Source organism: Bactrocera latifrons, unplaced genomic scaffold (genome assembly GCF_001853355.1).
Source record: "Bactrocera latifrons isolate USDA-ARS-PBARC rearing strain unplaced genomic scaffold, ASM185335v1 scaffold_88, whole genome shotgun sequence".
NCBI lineage: Eukaryota > Metazoa > Arthropoda > Insecta > Diptera > Tephritidae > Bactrocera > Bactrocera latifrons.
The window spans coordinates 1,222,115-1,239,537 of record NW_017537578.1 but is presented as its reverse complement, the minus strand read 5'-3'; the positions used below and the strand labels follow the sequence as shown (position 1 = coordinate 1,239,537).

Sequence of the window (17,423 nt, the reverse complement as noted above, 5' to 3'; positions counted from 1 at the left end):
AAAAAACTAAGAAATAAATATAATAATTTTGAATTTTAAAAGAAGTTAATTTAATTAAAAACATGTAATTTTTTAACATTGTTCAATTAATTAAAAAAAGAAAACAACAGATTTCAAATTTAGTTGAAAAGACCATTTGAGAAAAAAAATTAATTTTATTAACTCACAACTTATAAGCAATATTTAAATTCAGAGGGAAAAATTTATTTTTCTTAAATACAATTTTTTATTGAAATAGTTTTGGAATGAAAAGTAATTAATAGAAATATGTACTATGTATTATTTCGAAACAATTTGTTTAATTAAAAAGTAATAATTAAAGAAAATCAATAAAATAAAATCTTTTTTAAATTTAATGAGACCGAAATTTCTTAACCCATTTATTTAATTAACCAATAACGATTTAGCTGAAATTAATAGAAACGAAAAATTCCATTTGCAGCACAAGAATTAATATGACACACTGAATGACATTTAAACGCAAATCAATTAAATCACTAATTATAGTCTTTTATAACCGCAAACAGGCCCACTGTGCGACGATTTGGCAGGCAATGGTGACATTCCTTTAAGTACCGGCACTTACACACTTATGTGGTACCCACAAGATAGCAGCAGAGCAGTGGAGATCCCAGGCAAAGTGGCATACCAAACTGCATGTGTGTCCGTGTGTATGTGTGTGTGTGAACGGAGGTTTGGAGGGCTTATTGTAATATGTATGCATACAAGTGTTTGTGAGTGTACATTTGTAAATGTCGGCAAAAGTATGCTGTGACGTGAGTGTATCACGGACAAAGTCAAATAACAAATTGGCTSCACAACAATAGCAGCAACAACAAACGAACGGCTAACCATTACAAGTATGCAGCAAGGATGCCTTACGCTAAGTGTGTATGTGTATGTGTGTGAGAGTGTGAGTGTGAGTGTGCCGCTGTGTCTTGTACTGACGAAGATGAGATCAGACGAGATGACATAATTAGGTTAAGCAACATGAGCATTCTTCGCTACTAAAAGYTCCCCTCTCGCACCATGGCGTTTACCCTCCTTCCCCACAAGTTGCTTAAGSTTCGCTTTTTCGTTTGCTTTGCTCAGCTGCAGGCTGTTTCTTATTGCARTTGGTGTCGTCGCTGCTTCCGTTAGCAATGTGGCTGCTGCGGTGGCTTTGAATACCGTTAGCTGGCGACAAATTCGGATAGGGCTGATTGGTGTGCGCCATCAACTTGCGCTAATACTTCGCCCACCTTGATTAGATAGTTGAGTGTGCGGTTGTGTGGCGTCTCTCATTGTTTTTGTGCCTGTAATTGTTGTCGGTGAGCGTCAATGTACTTGCGGATCTGCTTGTAAGCCACTTTTCCCTAAATTTCGTTTACTATGCGCCCATTAAGTGCATACATACCATTTATGTGTACAATTATATATTTGTATGTATATGTGTGTATATGTGTTTTGAAGTACCCATTATGTCCGATTATTGCGCCTCTTTTGTCATCCTCGTTTGCTTTCATGTTTTGTAATGATTTAATGACACGACTTTGGCGGCTTTCACTGCTTACTTAAGCACGTATGTGTTTGTGCTTGTGAACGTATGCGTTGAGTTCGCCTGCCTTTTGTGCTTGGCTTTCAACCACTCTGAGTGCACTAAGTGAAATTTGCCCAAAAATCAAGTTCGTAATTCAAATGGCCTTGAAGAAATTTGTGTGCCATTCCCTTGTGTAGTCACACTGCCCCCACTCCCTACCTCCAGTTGGCTCCACAGTCACTTTTAAACATACACACAAGCATACACAATACAAATGCAATCACTATGCTGTGCTAAGTTGTGCTTTACTATGTTATGCGTTGCTCTGCTTGCTGTGTTGCGCGCTGCCAGCGGAAGCGCTTAGTTATGTTCAAGYCAATACAGCCTCCGCCCGAGTGTCCGAAACCAAGCAAATATCCACATTTATTCCTCTACTACATTTTTATACGTAGCAACGCTTGTGTCCATGGTTGTGTTTGTAGTGGTGCGTCTTGCTCAGTTAGTCGTAAAAGTAATAAGAGTGGCGTAGTGTATGCAGCACTCAGCTGWATTCCTCGGGCGAATTCATTTCAGTTGATTTCAGCAGTTGACAATTGACAAAAGGACTTGATGTAATGGCAATGAGGAGCTCTGTGGTTGCGGCTACTTTTGCTTTTGGGCGGCCACTGGCCCMACCAGACATGCATCTTTCACTCATTGCTAATGCACATACACATACACACTATTTTTTCTTCTATGTTTTCGTTGTTTTCTACTGCAGTACTTGTTTTGTGCGCCGAACAATGGCGAATGCTTTTTATATAATGCTGCTGCGCTTCACATTACCGACTTAACAAGCACTGGTGGTCTGTGGTGAAATTGTTTTCGAAAATTAGTGAATGAAATAGAGAGCTGCTGTTGTAGTTGCTCGCACGGCCACAATGCACTTACTTTTTACTGGCTACTATTTTTATTGTAATTCAATTTCGTTTTGTGCATTTGTTTACTTCGAATGGCTGCACTCGTACGAAACTAACTCCCTTAAGAATTTTGGTGCACTTTCAGTTAGTTTGTGTAGTGGYGTGTGCGAGCTGCACTCATTTTGGGAATAAGAGAGTGCAATATGTGCTGGCATTACTCAAGTAATATGCGCATTTGAGCTTCAGCTTACAACGCATTAAGCAAAGAGGAAAGCCATTTTAATTGCTTATCGATTCAATCTCAGCTTTGGAGCGTTTTGCCGGTATATTGTTTGTGGTTTCGAAATTAATTTGAAAGTTTGCTTCTTTCGGTTTGTTTGTATCAGGTCAATTTAACCTAAATGTATGCAAAGTTTGCTAATTGCTGCGAATATAAGTTTTAAAAGTAAAACTTAAACTGTACTGCCTACACTAAAGCATTATATGATCGAAATCGTATACAAAAAATTAAAATTAAGGTATTGCCTACATTTAGGCCTCTTGTGATATATTCATCAAAGTCACACACCAACTGTAGTGAATTTATAGTTATCAAGCGTACTAATTATTTGCTCATCACTTGTCAAAGTATTTTTCAGTTGAACAATTGCTCTGCTCACAGAAAATACACAGGGTTTGGTTCTGAACAACATGTCAGATCATTGCAGATATTTCCCTCCTGAAAAGAGTTTCAGCTTTGTATTCAGACATTTTAAAATCCAATCTCCCAAGTAGATATTCTTCCTCTAAATCAAATTATTATTCAAAAATTACGTATGATCAAATGCATATGACACATGACAAGGGATCGGAATGGGCGAGGTAGCTGGAATCGGTTTAAAAACTTAAACTAGCTGCCGTGTATTATTTTATTTGACAACCTTATTTTATTCATAAAATTTATAGTTATTTGAAAATAATAGAGCTGTTGCTATAATTTAAAGCGAGAAAGTGGGCAGCAAATGTTCCCAAAATGTTTTAAGGAAATTCAGCAAGGCTCTTGAGGTATACACACTTTAGCCTTTAGTGACAAGTTTTAATTAAGGCGTGGTGCAACTCTTAATTGAAGTTGAAAATAAATTCGTTGTCTAAAACGCTCTGATATTATGTAAATATCGCGTCTGCTTTAAAATAGAGGAAGCGGACTTTTGGGGTWTCAGAAACTAAAAACAAAATTATATTTTTTTCCAACGAAACATGCGGCCCAAAGTTTAACACCTTGAGGACGGTACAGTTTTTAGTAGTCAGTTTCATCTGGCAGCTCCTAGAACAGTAAATAGTAAAGGCAAATGTCAAAGTGCGCSTAGAGGTCGTAGTTTGATTTCATTTAACAAAAATAGTTCTGAATCAAAACCAGATGAAACCTCAGTGCGTGACCCATCGGTGGGATTATAAAGAGATATAAACATTGTTGGACCTTAAGAGCATTGCAGACCATATGTAGTATAGGTAACAATAGATAAAAAGGTATTGACTTGTTTTTTCTTGGCACAATAACTACATAACCAACAATTGTCGAAAAACAAAAGATAAAATAGTATTATATTTTCTTTTTATGGAAGCCTTTTAAAAGATCGCAACCGCAATTCGAACTGTCAGTTATATTTGGAATAAAATTGTGATAACAGGTACCTGGTTTAGGGTGAACAAAAGAAACGTTAACTACTTGATCACTTGCATCACTGCTCTACCTGCGCTTTTCCCTATCTGCTTCCTTTAAGCTAGCGAAAACATTTCAGATATAAAAGGGATACCAAAGGTGATTCCACAAGCACTGGTTTGCTATCGAAAAAATTCGAACTGCTATCCAAATTACAAGTTAAAAAGAAAACAACAGATTACTGTGTCCGGAAAACAGGGCTTGAATAAGTTCAGCGTTCATCAAGACCAATGKTTGGARCTTCGGGAKCAGWTATGTTATTCCAGCCGTGCGAAATGGAAGATGCAGCTGTATTTATGCTGATGGTTTACAGAATTATCGAGTCAGAATATTAGTTTTAGTTTGTTATGTATAAAATTATATTATTGTTTAAGAAAATTCTTAAATTTTCTCTTATAGTTGAATTAAGTTATCAATTATAAAATAAACTTGTGAAGATGGTTTCAAAAGAAATTTACATATTTAATTGAATGAGCGATACATCTGTTAACTTATTATTTGTATTTGTTGAACATTTGTTTAGTTAGTCACTAGACCTTGCTAGCGTGGCTACTACTTGATATCTTGCTAACTAGAACAACTAAGTGGATTGGTGGTCGTGGAACTASCCAAAGCGAAAACATAAACTGTAAGGAATTTGTAACAAATCAAGAAATTGATTTCGATTGAACTAATATTTTAAAGGAAAAATTTTGCGAAGTAATCAGATTTTGTGAGAGAAAATACCCCTTAGGTTTTGTGGTTTTAAAATCTCGTCGGTTATACCAAAATTAATTTTATAGAAAAAAATTTAGGTGTATTATGAAATTTCCATAATCTATGATTCAACTAATCCATCCCAAATCTGATTCGAAATTAATATTTAATAATTGGTTTGGTAAAGTAAATGATTTTGTTCGTGCAAATCTAGAGAAATTTCAAAAACTTAGTATGCTGAAAAYGATAAAATGCATCGGATTATTTTTTATGCAACACAATGAGAAGTTGTAAGAATTTTGCTTTTTAGACAACATTTTTTAAAAATTAACCAAGAAGTGAAAATCATCCTTAGCCATATTTAAGGCAATAAGGCTATAGTAGTTCCTTTATAAAATTAAATCAATATCAAATTCAATTTTATTTCCCTTTCACCTTTTTCTTTAACTTAATTGAGAGGAAAAATTTCATTTTTTTAAAGTCTCTATCGAGTGATATTTGCTCAACTCATCTTAACGTTTTACATTTCCACATTTTTTTCTGTCGAGTCATCAGCTTGGCATGTAAAGAAAAATTACATGCGATTCAAAGGCCGCATTATCCGCTGCTGAAGCATTCACTTTGCCAACTCAGCATGCAAACATACACATTTACGCACAAGAAATAAATATTTATGAAATGGCCACATATGTAGTATATACGCAGACGCAAATGCATAAGTATGTGTGAAACATATGCGTTGTGAAATACGAACCTCTCTGTCGCTATGCACAGTCACTTCCGCATTCCGTATGGGTTCGCCGTCCAATAGCCATGTAATCTTCGCCGCCGGATATGAACCCCACGAATCGCAGCGCAAAGGCACAGGCTGGCCGGCAGTTAGCAGGTCATTGGCTGTGAGGATTTTCACGCGCACCGGTTTCACTGCGGAAAAGTAGATAAACACAGGCATACATATTAATTAATGGCACTGCGAGCAAACTGTTTGATATATGATAAATATAGGAGGATATATATATACTTCTAAAKAKATATGTRTATTTATATATAAGTAAATATGTATAATTGCTCAACAAGTTCACTTACAATGCACCTGCACCGTTACATCCTTCACCACCGGCGCTATCAGTTTAGTGCCCTGCGCTCGGCACTCGATTTTCGCGCCGAAATAGTCACGTGTCGTGGTGCCAATCAACAGCTGATTCACCATAACTGTGGCACCCTCTTCCACAGACGTGTGGCTGGTGCCCTTCAGCTCGACATCATCGCGCCACCAAGTGACTTTGGGCGCTGGACGACCTGGAAGGATGGAATGAAAATGTATATTAGTTACAATATATTGTATAAATTTGAACTAAAAAGTATCGTACACTCATAAAAAGTACTTGAGATCCGCTTTTTTCTAAGTGGGTGGGATATTTTGGACTTTTTTCCGATAAATTCTAAAATATTTGATCTTTCTCGCGAACTTTATATAATGCAAAAAGCACACTTTCACCAAAGATGATTTGAAATTTCTATTACATCCACAATTTTTCTGGATCTCTCTTCTAAACTAAGGGTGCCGTGGCATCCATTGCACAATAGGCTTCACCGAAATACTCAGTATAGAGAGTGTGTTCCCCAAACCTAAGCTTATATTGTCCATCCTCAGAATAATAATATTATCACAAGCAACAACTATAAGAGTTCCAAAAATAGTGTACTTAGAATAATACTGTAAAGCACTCGTATTATTGTGTGYCATGCTCTTCGCATGGATTTCAACATTGTCTCAACTAGTACTGAATCGGAAGTGCACCAAATAGTTATCCCCTAGTGCAAAAACAGCAAAATATGTTGTTTTCTTTCTTTGTCATTTTATTTACAAAAGCTTAGCTCTATTTGCTAAATTCCACTTGAAATCCAATATTCACAATATTTATGCAAAGTGCACTCGGGAAGAAACAAAATACGATTAGCTGCTGCGATCAAAATGGTGCGATAACGCTTACAAAGAAATGCCAATCTCTGTGACAAGCAAATACCAGCAATCTGGTTTTAAAAAACCAACACTTCGCACAGAGTAAAAGCGAAGAAAGCGTAGCAATTCAGAGAAATTCGATGACACAAAGAAAGTGTGGAGAAAACAACATGCAACAAATAACAACACATACATACATATGTGCATACAACTAAATATCGCCGCACTAGCTGGCACATCAAATGACATATATGGAGCGAAGTGGAAACAAGTAAAGGAATGYCACCGCTGCGTATACGCAACATTGTTGCTTATTTGCAGCTTACTTTTGTCTTTATCATTTCGACAGTGTGTGCGGCGGCAAATAAGTTTATAGATATAAACAATACAAATTTGTCTATTTTTTATTTTTTTTTTTGTCTAATTTATGTAAATATATTGTATATAAGAGAGACGAAGATGAGTGTGTGTGAAAGCCAGGAATAGATKATGTCTCTGAATAATTCACTTTTCTTGCAGGTTTTAAGTTGAAGACGAAAAATTAGTCAWGCAAATTTTGCATTTTCAAAAGGAGCATATGCATCAATAAGTATTAGGGTGGTCCATAGTACTAAAGGAAATTAAAAAAAAATATAGTTTATAATACTCTGCTTTAAGAGTTTGTTGCTACTTACTCTGTAGATCAAAGATTTTAGCGTTTCGATAAAGAAATATAACAATATTTGTGTATCTACAGGGTAATCCGAATTCTCACTTAACCACCTCCAATTGTGATCAAAATCAAAACTTAATACCGCTTATGAAGAGAGAGAGCAGAAATAGCGCCTGCTTCAGAACTACCCTAATGCCGCCAAATACAATCTATATTTGAAGGGGGTTCAAACATGCACGCTCGATTGGAAAAAATGTCAGCATAAATTAGATAACAAGAATGGAATCATCGTTGTACAAAAAATTGTTGTCATGGTCATGTTTGGCCACAAGCCACCAACCAACAACAACGGAGATGCCGCCAGCGCACGTGCATCCCAAGTCATGTTTAACAAGAAATGCACAAACATACTTCTGTTCGAATTTTTTTACCATAATGTATATTTACATATATATGTGTGTATGCTCAATAAACAAAAATTTCGGACGCTAGCAAACGCATTACTTTGCGCTGCTCTGTTAGATATTCCACGCATGGAACTCGTTTAGCGCGAAGTTTCTACGACGCCGTGTGTGTGTGTGTGAGGCACGAGTTGAGTGGGTACACGAAGAGTAAAATAGTTTGTATTAACAAAGTGTGCTATGGCATTTTCAAGGGCACCTACGTTGAAAAGTTGCCGACAGCAAAATAACTGAATATATTTTTATGCGCTGGCGTGGGTTGCTCGGATTCAGTGGATATACAATTGATTCTTAGATTAGTTTTAGCCGGAAATCCAGTTCAGCTTTTACAATTGATGCGAAAATGCACAGAAAAATTTAGCAAAGCTTAATCAACTTTAGTTGTTGGGCAGAAAATAACATATAAAAGGGCGGAAGGAGAGATTGAAAGTGGCTTTAAATATTGCAAAATTGATATTTCTTTAAGTAGCGTATAGTATGTATACTTATACTTTAGTATATATGTATATATAGAAAAACAAGTATAGGGTGATCTTGGAAGACGTACTTTTTTCAATAGCCTTTTTCTAATAGACCACGCGTGATTCGCGTCAAGATGTCATGTCACGTTTTTTCAGTATTGTTTGGCTGAGAGTGTAGAAGCAGCTGGCARCAACTCGAACTGACTTATGGAACGACTTGGAGCATTTGACGTCGATAAAGCATACAAAATACATTTTCTGCAAGGGACATCGCATCGCTCTTTAAAAATTCCAAAAAAGCCCGACATTTTCGGCGCAAATTTTGTTTCGCCATGAGGGCCATTTCTGGCTCAATGGGTAAAGAAACAAGCAGAATTCCTGCATTTGTGGCAAAGAGTAATCTGAGAAGATACAAGAGCTGCCAATTCATCCAGATAAAAACAAGGTTTAATGTGTTTTGTGGGCCAATGGAATTAAGGGTCCATATTTCTACAAAAATGATAGCGACGAGAAAGTAATGGTGACTATTTTTTGCCTGAAATTGAAGTTCGTGGTCTCGACGACATTTGACTTCAACAAAACTGCGCCACGTCCTACACATCATAACAATCAATGGGTTTATTGAGAGAACACTTCGGTGAGCAAATAATTTCACGTTTTGGGCCGATCGATTACCCAACATCGTGTAATATCACACCGTTAGATTTTTCCCTGTCGAGATATGTAAAGTCCAAAGTCTACGCAGACAACCCCCTTCGAATTAGACCTTGGAAAAAATATTACGCGTGTCGTTCGCCAGTTATCAGTCGAAATTCTCGAAATAGTCATCAAAATTTGAACTCAACGTATAAACCATCTGAGACGTAGCCGCGGCCAATTTTTGAAAAAGATAAACTTTAACAGATTAATGTTAAGGAATATTATTTCGAATGACAACAAACATTCTCCACTAAATTTRAATTTTGTGTGTTTTTTCTTTAAAAAAGTAGGGAACCTCGAAATCTAACAAACCTTTAAATTCATGATATATTTTTGGCTGTAGAGCAAAATTTAGATGCTCAGAAAAATTTGTAAGAGGAGTAGTATCTCGCCATAAAGGTGTGTTATGTGTGTCATTATACCAATTTTGATCTCTTTGCATTTTTGTATTTTTATGACGGCTAGAAAGAGAGCTTTTTACTTAATTGTTTGTCGAGTTCACTCCAATGGATTTTTTAAATTTGTGGTTAGGTGTTTTCCAATAATTTTGCATCTTCTCACGCTTACTCTTTGCTGTGTTTCTGGAGCAAATTTAGCAAAATTGCAAGTTTTTCGGCCTTCTTAGAGTTGGTTCTCTTGTGTTGRTGTGTATAACTTACATTTATGTTATTCCCTAGCTCTGCCATATATTCTCTACCAGATTGCGCTGTTTATACGGGAGGAGTACTATCTTTTAAAGGGTGTTGTTTGTAGTCCGTCTATTTTTAATCTACATATTGCTATGCTTTTTCCGATGTTGATGACATTAACTGATAAGCTGGCCAAATGTGCCCAGAAGCCTTTGGAACAAAAAAAAATTGTGCCCAATTTCACCACCATTCTACAATAGTTTTCATAAAATGTCATATTTTCCAAAATAACAAAAAAACTTGTAGTCGTTGCCTACATTTTGGCGAATATCTGAAAATTCTAATTGGGATGAATGGAAAAAGTGGACTTAACTAAAATATTAGGGGTAATATGATATAGGTTCGAACTTTAAGATTCAATATAGAATTTCAAATTAGAGTCTAACTATTTTATTACCTTTAAGCTAATAAGGGTAGTATCTGTTGTTAGGAATTATTTAATATTTATTAACGCACAACGCAAGTCATTATTTTCTCAATCGTTTTACTTCTTATTTATCCTAAATATATTGTAACTCAGCTGATGATAGATTTTGACCGGTTCTAATGAAGGTTTTTGACCTTAAGTAAGAAATTTTAGACTTTTAACATATCAGTTTGTAATATAATGCGTTCCTGTTTTTTAGTTATGAGAGGGTCAATAAAATAGTTCTTTGTTGAAGGTATATTCTGCTTTTCAATTTCATGGTGCGCTTTAGTGGCGCAAATTAAAGAAACCACTAGAGAAAATATATGGAATAGTATATCGTGAGGGTATGTACACTTTGAACAGTTTAGTGTATAAGACTAAGCTGGTGCGGCTTATAGCCGGAAATAATTTTTTTAAATTACTTCACGAAAATTGTAAAAAAAAATGACGGTTATTAACTTAAAAACCCTTCGAGTTTGCCTTAAAAACYATAAGAATTTAAAGCGTACTTTTCCCATTCCATTCCAATGTGTGTCAGGTTAAATTGCATATATACGCAAACACACACATAGAAACACGTTTAGGTTAACACAATTGAATAAAACTGATACCCACAATAAAAAAAAAAAAAATGCGGTTCTAAATGAAACCGCGTGTACACATATATACAAACTCGTACAAGCCGAAACATGTAGCGATATTACACGTATGTCTTTTGTGAGCATGTGTGTGTGCGTTGATTAAAAAAGGGACTGACGTTAACAAATCACTTACCTCCTTTAACTTGACAGCATAAAAAAAGTTCATAGCCCTCACGAAATGGTCCGGCCATTTGGGCAATCTCCTTGCCTTGTGCATCGAAAATGCGTGGCTCCTCGGGGGGAACTGTGAAAGCAGGCGTGGCAGTTATGAGACGGCGCAGCGACGAAGGATATTCGAAAAAGAGAGAAAAATGCGCAAACATAGAGAACGGGTTAATTGAAAGTAAAATAAAATTAATTTGCTTTGAAGTGAGCAATTGGTTTTGAATTGCCCGCAACCGTATGTGTGTGTGTGTGCGATATACAAACATACATTTCGGGTATATAAGATATCCTGTTGTGTGTGTTTAATTTTGTGTGTTTTATTTCATCTTTCACTCACCGACTAATGTTAAATTAATTCTAAAGTTGCGTGTTGGCGAATTGAAAAAGTCTATTCTACAACGGTAAATGCCGCCATCTGTTGGCTTCACATCGCGTATCTGCAGGCGCGAGTCCTTCAGATTATCGCCAATGGAGAAGAACAAACGCTGACCCAAATCGCTAGCTATGGCCGAATGCGGTGCTAATTTGATATTTCCGCCGCGCGAATCCAAGCTGCAATGAAGATGGTATTTAATCAWTTTCAATTTCGATAACTAAAAGCATAAGTTTTCTTTTTCAATTTTTTATAAGAGGGCTAGATTGTTATTGCTAGAATTATATTCGTACGATTTGAATTCATTTTAATGTTTAGCGTATATGAAATATTTGTATGTTTCGATAATTAAAATATTAATCATTTCTTTGCGTTCTCCTGCAAAAAAAAAAAAGGGAAATTAACAGCAGATTAGGTGTGCGACTTCGCTAAATATTATTAATATCGTCCCTAAATGTAGGCAACGTTCTATGCAATATTTATTTTGTATTTACTACATTGTGTATTAAAAAAATCCAATATACATATGATGATTATAGTAATATTTATTTGCGTAGAAATAAAAAAATGTATGCAATTAATTCAACAATATTTAGCATATAGGAACTGCATGCTCACTTTCTATAGGAACTTTCATAAAAACCACTATAACAGCTTAAAAGACCTTAAAGAAAAAATATATATTCAGCTTAAAATTTTATGGATTTAATTGAGGTTAAACACTTGTTGAAAATAATTTCMAAGTAATTTTTGAGAACAAAATTTAACTTGGTTTGACTGTAAGTAAAATTCTTTAGTATATGTGCACGCAAATGCGGTTTATCATATTTTGAACAAAAATTGGTTTAAACCGATTGAAAGTATCTTACAAAATTTGCTTTAATAGGGAAATGTTCAATGTTGGTATGCAATGGCTAAGATAAAGTTGCTATTATTACACTTTGATCTAAGTCATAAGGACGAGAAGCGATTAAGATAAAATTAATATTAATTATTTAATAACCTTTTACTTAGCATGACTATTTGGATATTTATCAATATATACACCAAAAAATTTCAAGAATTCTTTCGGTGATTTATTAACTTTGTTTAGATCCATATCTACTACTATAATATTTGAATAGATAAGATTACAGTTTTACATTGAAATCATGAGCTTGCTGGTAGTATGCATTGCCTCATACTTCACGCGTCGAGAAAAACAACTAGAGCCTGTGTTGAGGTAGTTTCCATAGCGCCTATAAGGCACAGCAGTGGCACTTATTACTAGGAATTTAATATACCACTTGTTCGATATTGCCATCCAACATATGTCCACAGCATACGTTAATTAATGTGTGTAGGGGGATGACAACCCGATAGATAATGTGGGGTCATAAACTCCACTTTGGACCAACAGCCCTTAGGCAGTAGGGTCCGTTTCGCAAAGCTTTGGAAATCCTTTATAAAGCTTAGCTTTTTATCTAAGATGACTACGAGATATTTGTCCGAGCTCGAGAGTAGAGTTCTGCCCTTTAAGAAAAGGATATTGAATTGCAAGTTTTTCGTTTTTCTTTTAAAAAGTGTTTAACAATTAAGCAATTAAAGACATCTCAGCGGCTCTTTCTATGAGACGGGATTGGCGATTAAAATTCATCTCTGAACAGAGAACAGCGTGGTTAAAATTCTCGCCGTCGATGAGAAGTATTAATTCATTGATCAAGGTGACCGAAAGCAAGTGATATAGTGAGAATTTTCATATATAGGTCATAGGTCTCTTGCTAAGCTGTGACTTAACCAGGCCAGCTGGTTCTGCTCAATCATAAAGCAATAGCCGATATCGGAGCAGTCGTATTAGCGTTGTTGAAACTTAAACTTAAACAAAAACTTAAACAAAAACTTAAACTTACACTTGAACTTAAACTTAAACTTAAACTTAAATTTGGTATAAAACTTTAATAGAAAAATTTTGGAAATGACTTATGGTTTCTTAGGGTAACCTTTGCGCCATTTGTTAAATAAAATGTATTAAAATTATAAATTTTGCTTTGGAAATTTGCATAAAAAAAATGATGAAAATTAAGGGAACTGATAATAATTATGCCTTTCAGAAACTTGTATAATTTTTTTTTTCAAAAATTATTTTTGAATTTACGTAACTGTGACTTAAATGCTTTAAAATGGTAATTCGAAGATATAAATAGATAAGCTATGGCGTCTACAAACCAGGACACCCCCAATCAGAGAACCCACGCTTAGACAACTATAATGTATTCAAAAAAGAAGAAACGAAAATACGACAAAAACAATAACAACTACGAACTTTTTAAAGTACGTATATATATACAGAAAATTGCATAGACAAAACCACAAAAATGTGAACTTAAAATGGCGAAAAAACCAAAATTGAAAACGGGTCACGAAAATTGTGTGAACACTGGCACCTTAGCGTTTGCGGTCTACCGAACACCACACACACATACATAAATGCATATGTGTGAGAGTAGGCGTGCATGCGTAACGGTACTTTTTGGAGCCTAATGTGCGTCTGTCACCAAACGTGAGCGTAACGCGTCAGCAGACGAAAAGGATACAAAAAGCCGAGGCAACGGCAACAAGCGRCGCCGGCGCTGCTTATGACGACTACATTTGTGGCTTGAATCAAGCCGATCCGCAACGCAAGCACGTGCGTTGAGGAAAATAGCAAAAAAAGTGGAGAATAAGAAAAAAAGCAGCTTCGCTTGCCTAGACTATAATACCCTTTACGAACACAGAAGATGTCTTAGAAGCACTTGGTTCGGTTAGTTTGTTTGGCAGCTATATGCTATAGTTACTCGATATCTGCCATTCCGACAAATTTGCAAATTCTTAGCGAGAAGATAACGGGTGCAAATTTCTGAGGGACTTGTTCCTGGTTCAGTGCATAAAAATAGCTGATTAATGGAACACAAAGAAACATATATAACTATATTCGTATATACACATTAGATCTGGTTGATTCACAGGGAACCAAAAAACCGAAAAATCTCGTTTGCGGAAAATGCTCTATATATCCACCTTTTCCTAAGGGACTAAGGCTCTAAAACCGCTTTTAAGGCGATTTTTTTTAGAGATCATAAAAACTTGTTCGAAAGAGATTTCCGAATGAAATTTAATATGTAAGTGCATTTTGATATTCTATTAATTATTTGTGAGAATCGGTCTGATCGTACTACTATAACATATGTCTCCCATGCAACCGATTATTTCTATTTTTAAACATTCTTTAAAAATCATTGCTTCGAAACCGGTTTTACAAACACAAACTCTTCGGCTAAGTTGCGCAGAATAATTCGCAGAAGATTTCGTGCTTATGCTCTTCTTTAAAAAACTGAATGACCCCCTCTAATATACACACATGTATGTATAAGTTTATAGGTGCCTAAGCCTTAACCACAAAGGCCTCCATTTCTCTTTGTTTATTTGTTTGTTTGCCTGTGCACAATTGGCATGGCGGCCAACCACTAACGGTGCGCCTATCTCCACACATATATGTATATACACATGTATGTGTGTGTGTGTGGTGTTGGCTGCAGTGATGAGTTTTCAATTTCCTTTTAAAATTTATAACCTTCATTGTAGCCTTTCAACCATTTGCGGATCCTTTTGCCAGTTAACGGTACACTGCCTGCTTTCGCCAGTGATGCAACATTGCACTTGCATGTGTGTGTGTGTGTGGCTGTGTAACGGTATAACAAATAACTGCACTTATAAATAACATAGTGAGCGCTTGTAGTCCGAGCTAATGATTAAGTGATTTTAACTACCTGTAAAGTGGTATTCCGGTGGAGTCCTTGAACCACAACAGCARCTTCACGGAGTCCTGCGGCGTCGGAGGCGTTAGATCGCACAGCAAATCGACGCTTTTGCCAACTGCAGCCCAAACAACTCTGGCAGGTACTGCAAAGAGAAAGCAAAAAAAGAAAATGAGCAAATGAAAAGTGTGCAAAGAATATGTGAAGGAAGTAAGTACTATAAACAGCATGTTGTTGTTGTGCTCTAAATAACTTGCTTGTGAATATATATATCTATATATATGAATGTATGTATAGAAATGTTTACAGCTACAATGCCACATAACAAATATGCTCTTTGCTACTTATTACAATGTTTATTCCGTTTCCTTAACGGACTGCAGAAACTATTTCCTATTTGTACATCCTTTTTTCTCTGCGCCATTTCCTTGTCTATGCACGCCCACCCGCACTCCTACGCTACTGTATTGCTTAGTCTCAATCTTTATCGTTTTGCTGCTGTGTAGCCTGCACAGCTTCCTCTACTTATGCCCTGTCAATGCTTGCGCGCTCCCTCGCTCCCTCGCTCACTCAGCTCTCTCCCTCCTTGTAGCGCTGCCGCTGCTGCTRCTGCTGCTGTTGAAGGGCAATAATTTTGCTCTATTGATTGTTTGTATATACATATTTTGCTACAACTTCCGTTCTGATTCATTGATTTCGTTCTACCCTCTTTTGCGTCAACGGATCCAGCTATTTGCAACACGCTTGAGTGAATGCAATTATGTGCTGCTCCTGCCGTTCGTTTCGTTCGTCCCCTCGCCACTGGTGCGCTGGTTAGCGCGCCTGTTGTTGTCGCCATGCGTCAGTGCACGGCCAGCAGACCATACGAGTCTTTATTTCTTTCATTACTTTTTCCCATGTTTTTCCTTTTCTTTTTGCTATGTTCGCTTGGCGAAAGTTGCTTGCTACTTAGCTGCTATATCCCTTGCTGAATGCTTTTTTATGGCCTTACATTGTTGTATTTACGAGTTTTGGCGTAAATTTTTTTCTGTTGCCTGCGTTTAGGCGCATGTGGTTTTATCAGCAGCACATTTTGGCGTCGGCTAACGTTTACTGTCGTTGGTTGAGGTGCCAAATTTAGTGTATCTGGCATTTTTTAGGAATTCTTTCCAAACTACGTTAAGCACGCGTCTATTGAACTCGCTATTGAGGGAGCAGCAATAGGAAAGTTTTCAATTAGGCATAAGTGCCTAGGACTATGCTAGTATTTCCAGATGTCGAATGCCTCGGCTTTAAGTTTATTCTAATTTAGTATCTACATCTGACATAAAAATTATTTCTGTAGAGAATTCTAATCGATTTAATTTTCGTTTTTGATTTTAACTATTTCTAAAAATTAGTGTCAATAAATGGTGCTTTTGTTGTCGAATATATTGAACATCAGCTAAAAGCCAGGGAAGTTATCAAAATTAAAATAAAAAAATAAATTATTTTTCCTTAAATTTAACGCCACCGTATTGGTCACATATGTGCTTTTCAGATTTTTAGCCCGATCTCAAATATGTTTGACCTCGTATAGGTTAAACATTTACATTTCTTAAGTATTTTACTATACATAAGTATTTAATTTTACTAAAAGGCAAAATATGAAAAGACTTTGATATAAACGTTGTCGAAAAATACATTTATTCCCACTGCATTTATTAATATTCTAAATATGATTTAGGAAATACTGCAAAATTAGCTTCTAAATTGTATTACTTCCATGCATCCGCAAGCTTTTTAAATAAATTCAAATTTTTGAATGAAGAAAGTATAAATGTATAAATAGAGTCACAATAAGAAATTTTATACCCAACTCATTTGTTGCCTACATTTAGGGATCTTATCGAATATTAGCGAAGTCACTTACCTAACCTTGTATACCTTGGGTTTTCGAATTGAGTCAGATATGGCTTGCTATAAAGTTATTATTAATTATATAATTTTTGCAATGTTATTCATCTGAATGAAGCTTTGCTACATAAGTATCTTGCTGGGTAACCACGGAAGGTCGGTGTTTCACGTAGGCGTATTCAAACTACTACCACGCCCACAAAACGGCATTAAATGAGAACCTACAAATTGCCATAACAAAGCCGCAAAATAAGATACAAAACTGTTATTTAGTACAAGAAATCGCATTTGGGCTGTTATATGTCTTTAAAAAAAATCTCTGTAAAACGTACCATTTCGACACATTTTGCGACAACATGAAAATAGGTTAAATTGTATGATAGCCAATTTCATTGCCCATTTAACACATAACAAAATTTCAATAACAAAGCAGGAAACAMWTAATATAA

General features: G+C 35.8%; 1 protein-coding gene across 1 annotated transcript in view; it reads right to left on the bottom strand.

Moving 5' to 3' along the window:
• LOC108977354 (hemicentin-1-like) overlaps positions 1 to 17,423 on the bottom strand; it is a gene marked incomplete at its 3' end in the record, with an annotated part of 131,538 nt that overhangs the window by 45,998 nt on the left and 68,117 nt on the right. The window contains 5 exon segments of the mRNA XM_018946974.1: positions 5,568 to 5,737; positions 5,900 to 6,112; positions 10,922 to 11,032; positions 11,291 to 11,505; positions 15,112 to 15,244. Coding sequence (XP_018802519.1) covers positions 5,568 to 5,737; positions 5,900 to 6,112; positions 10,922 to 11,032; positions 11,291 to 11,505; positions 15,112 to 15,244 — 842 coding nt within the window.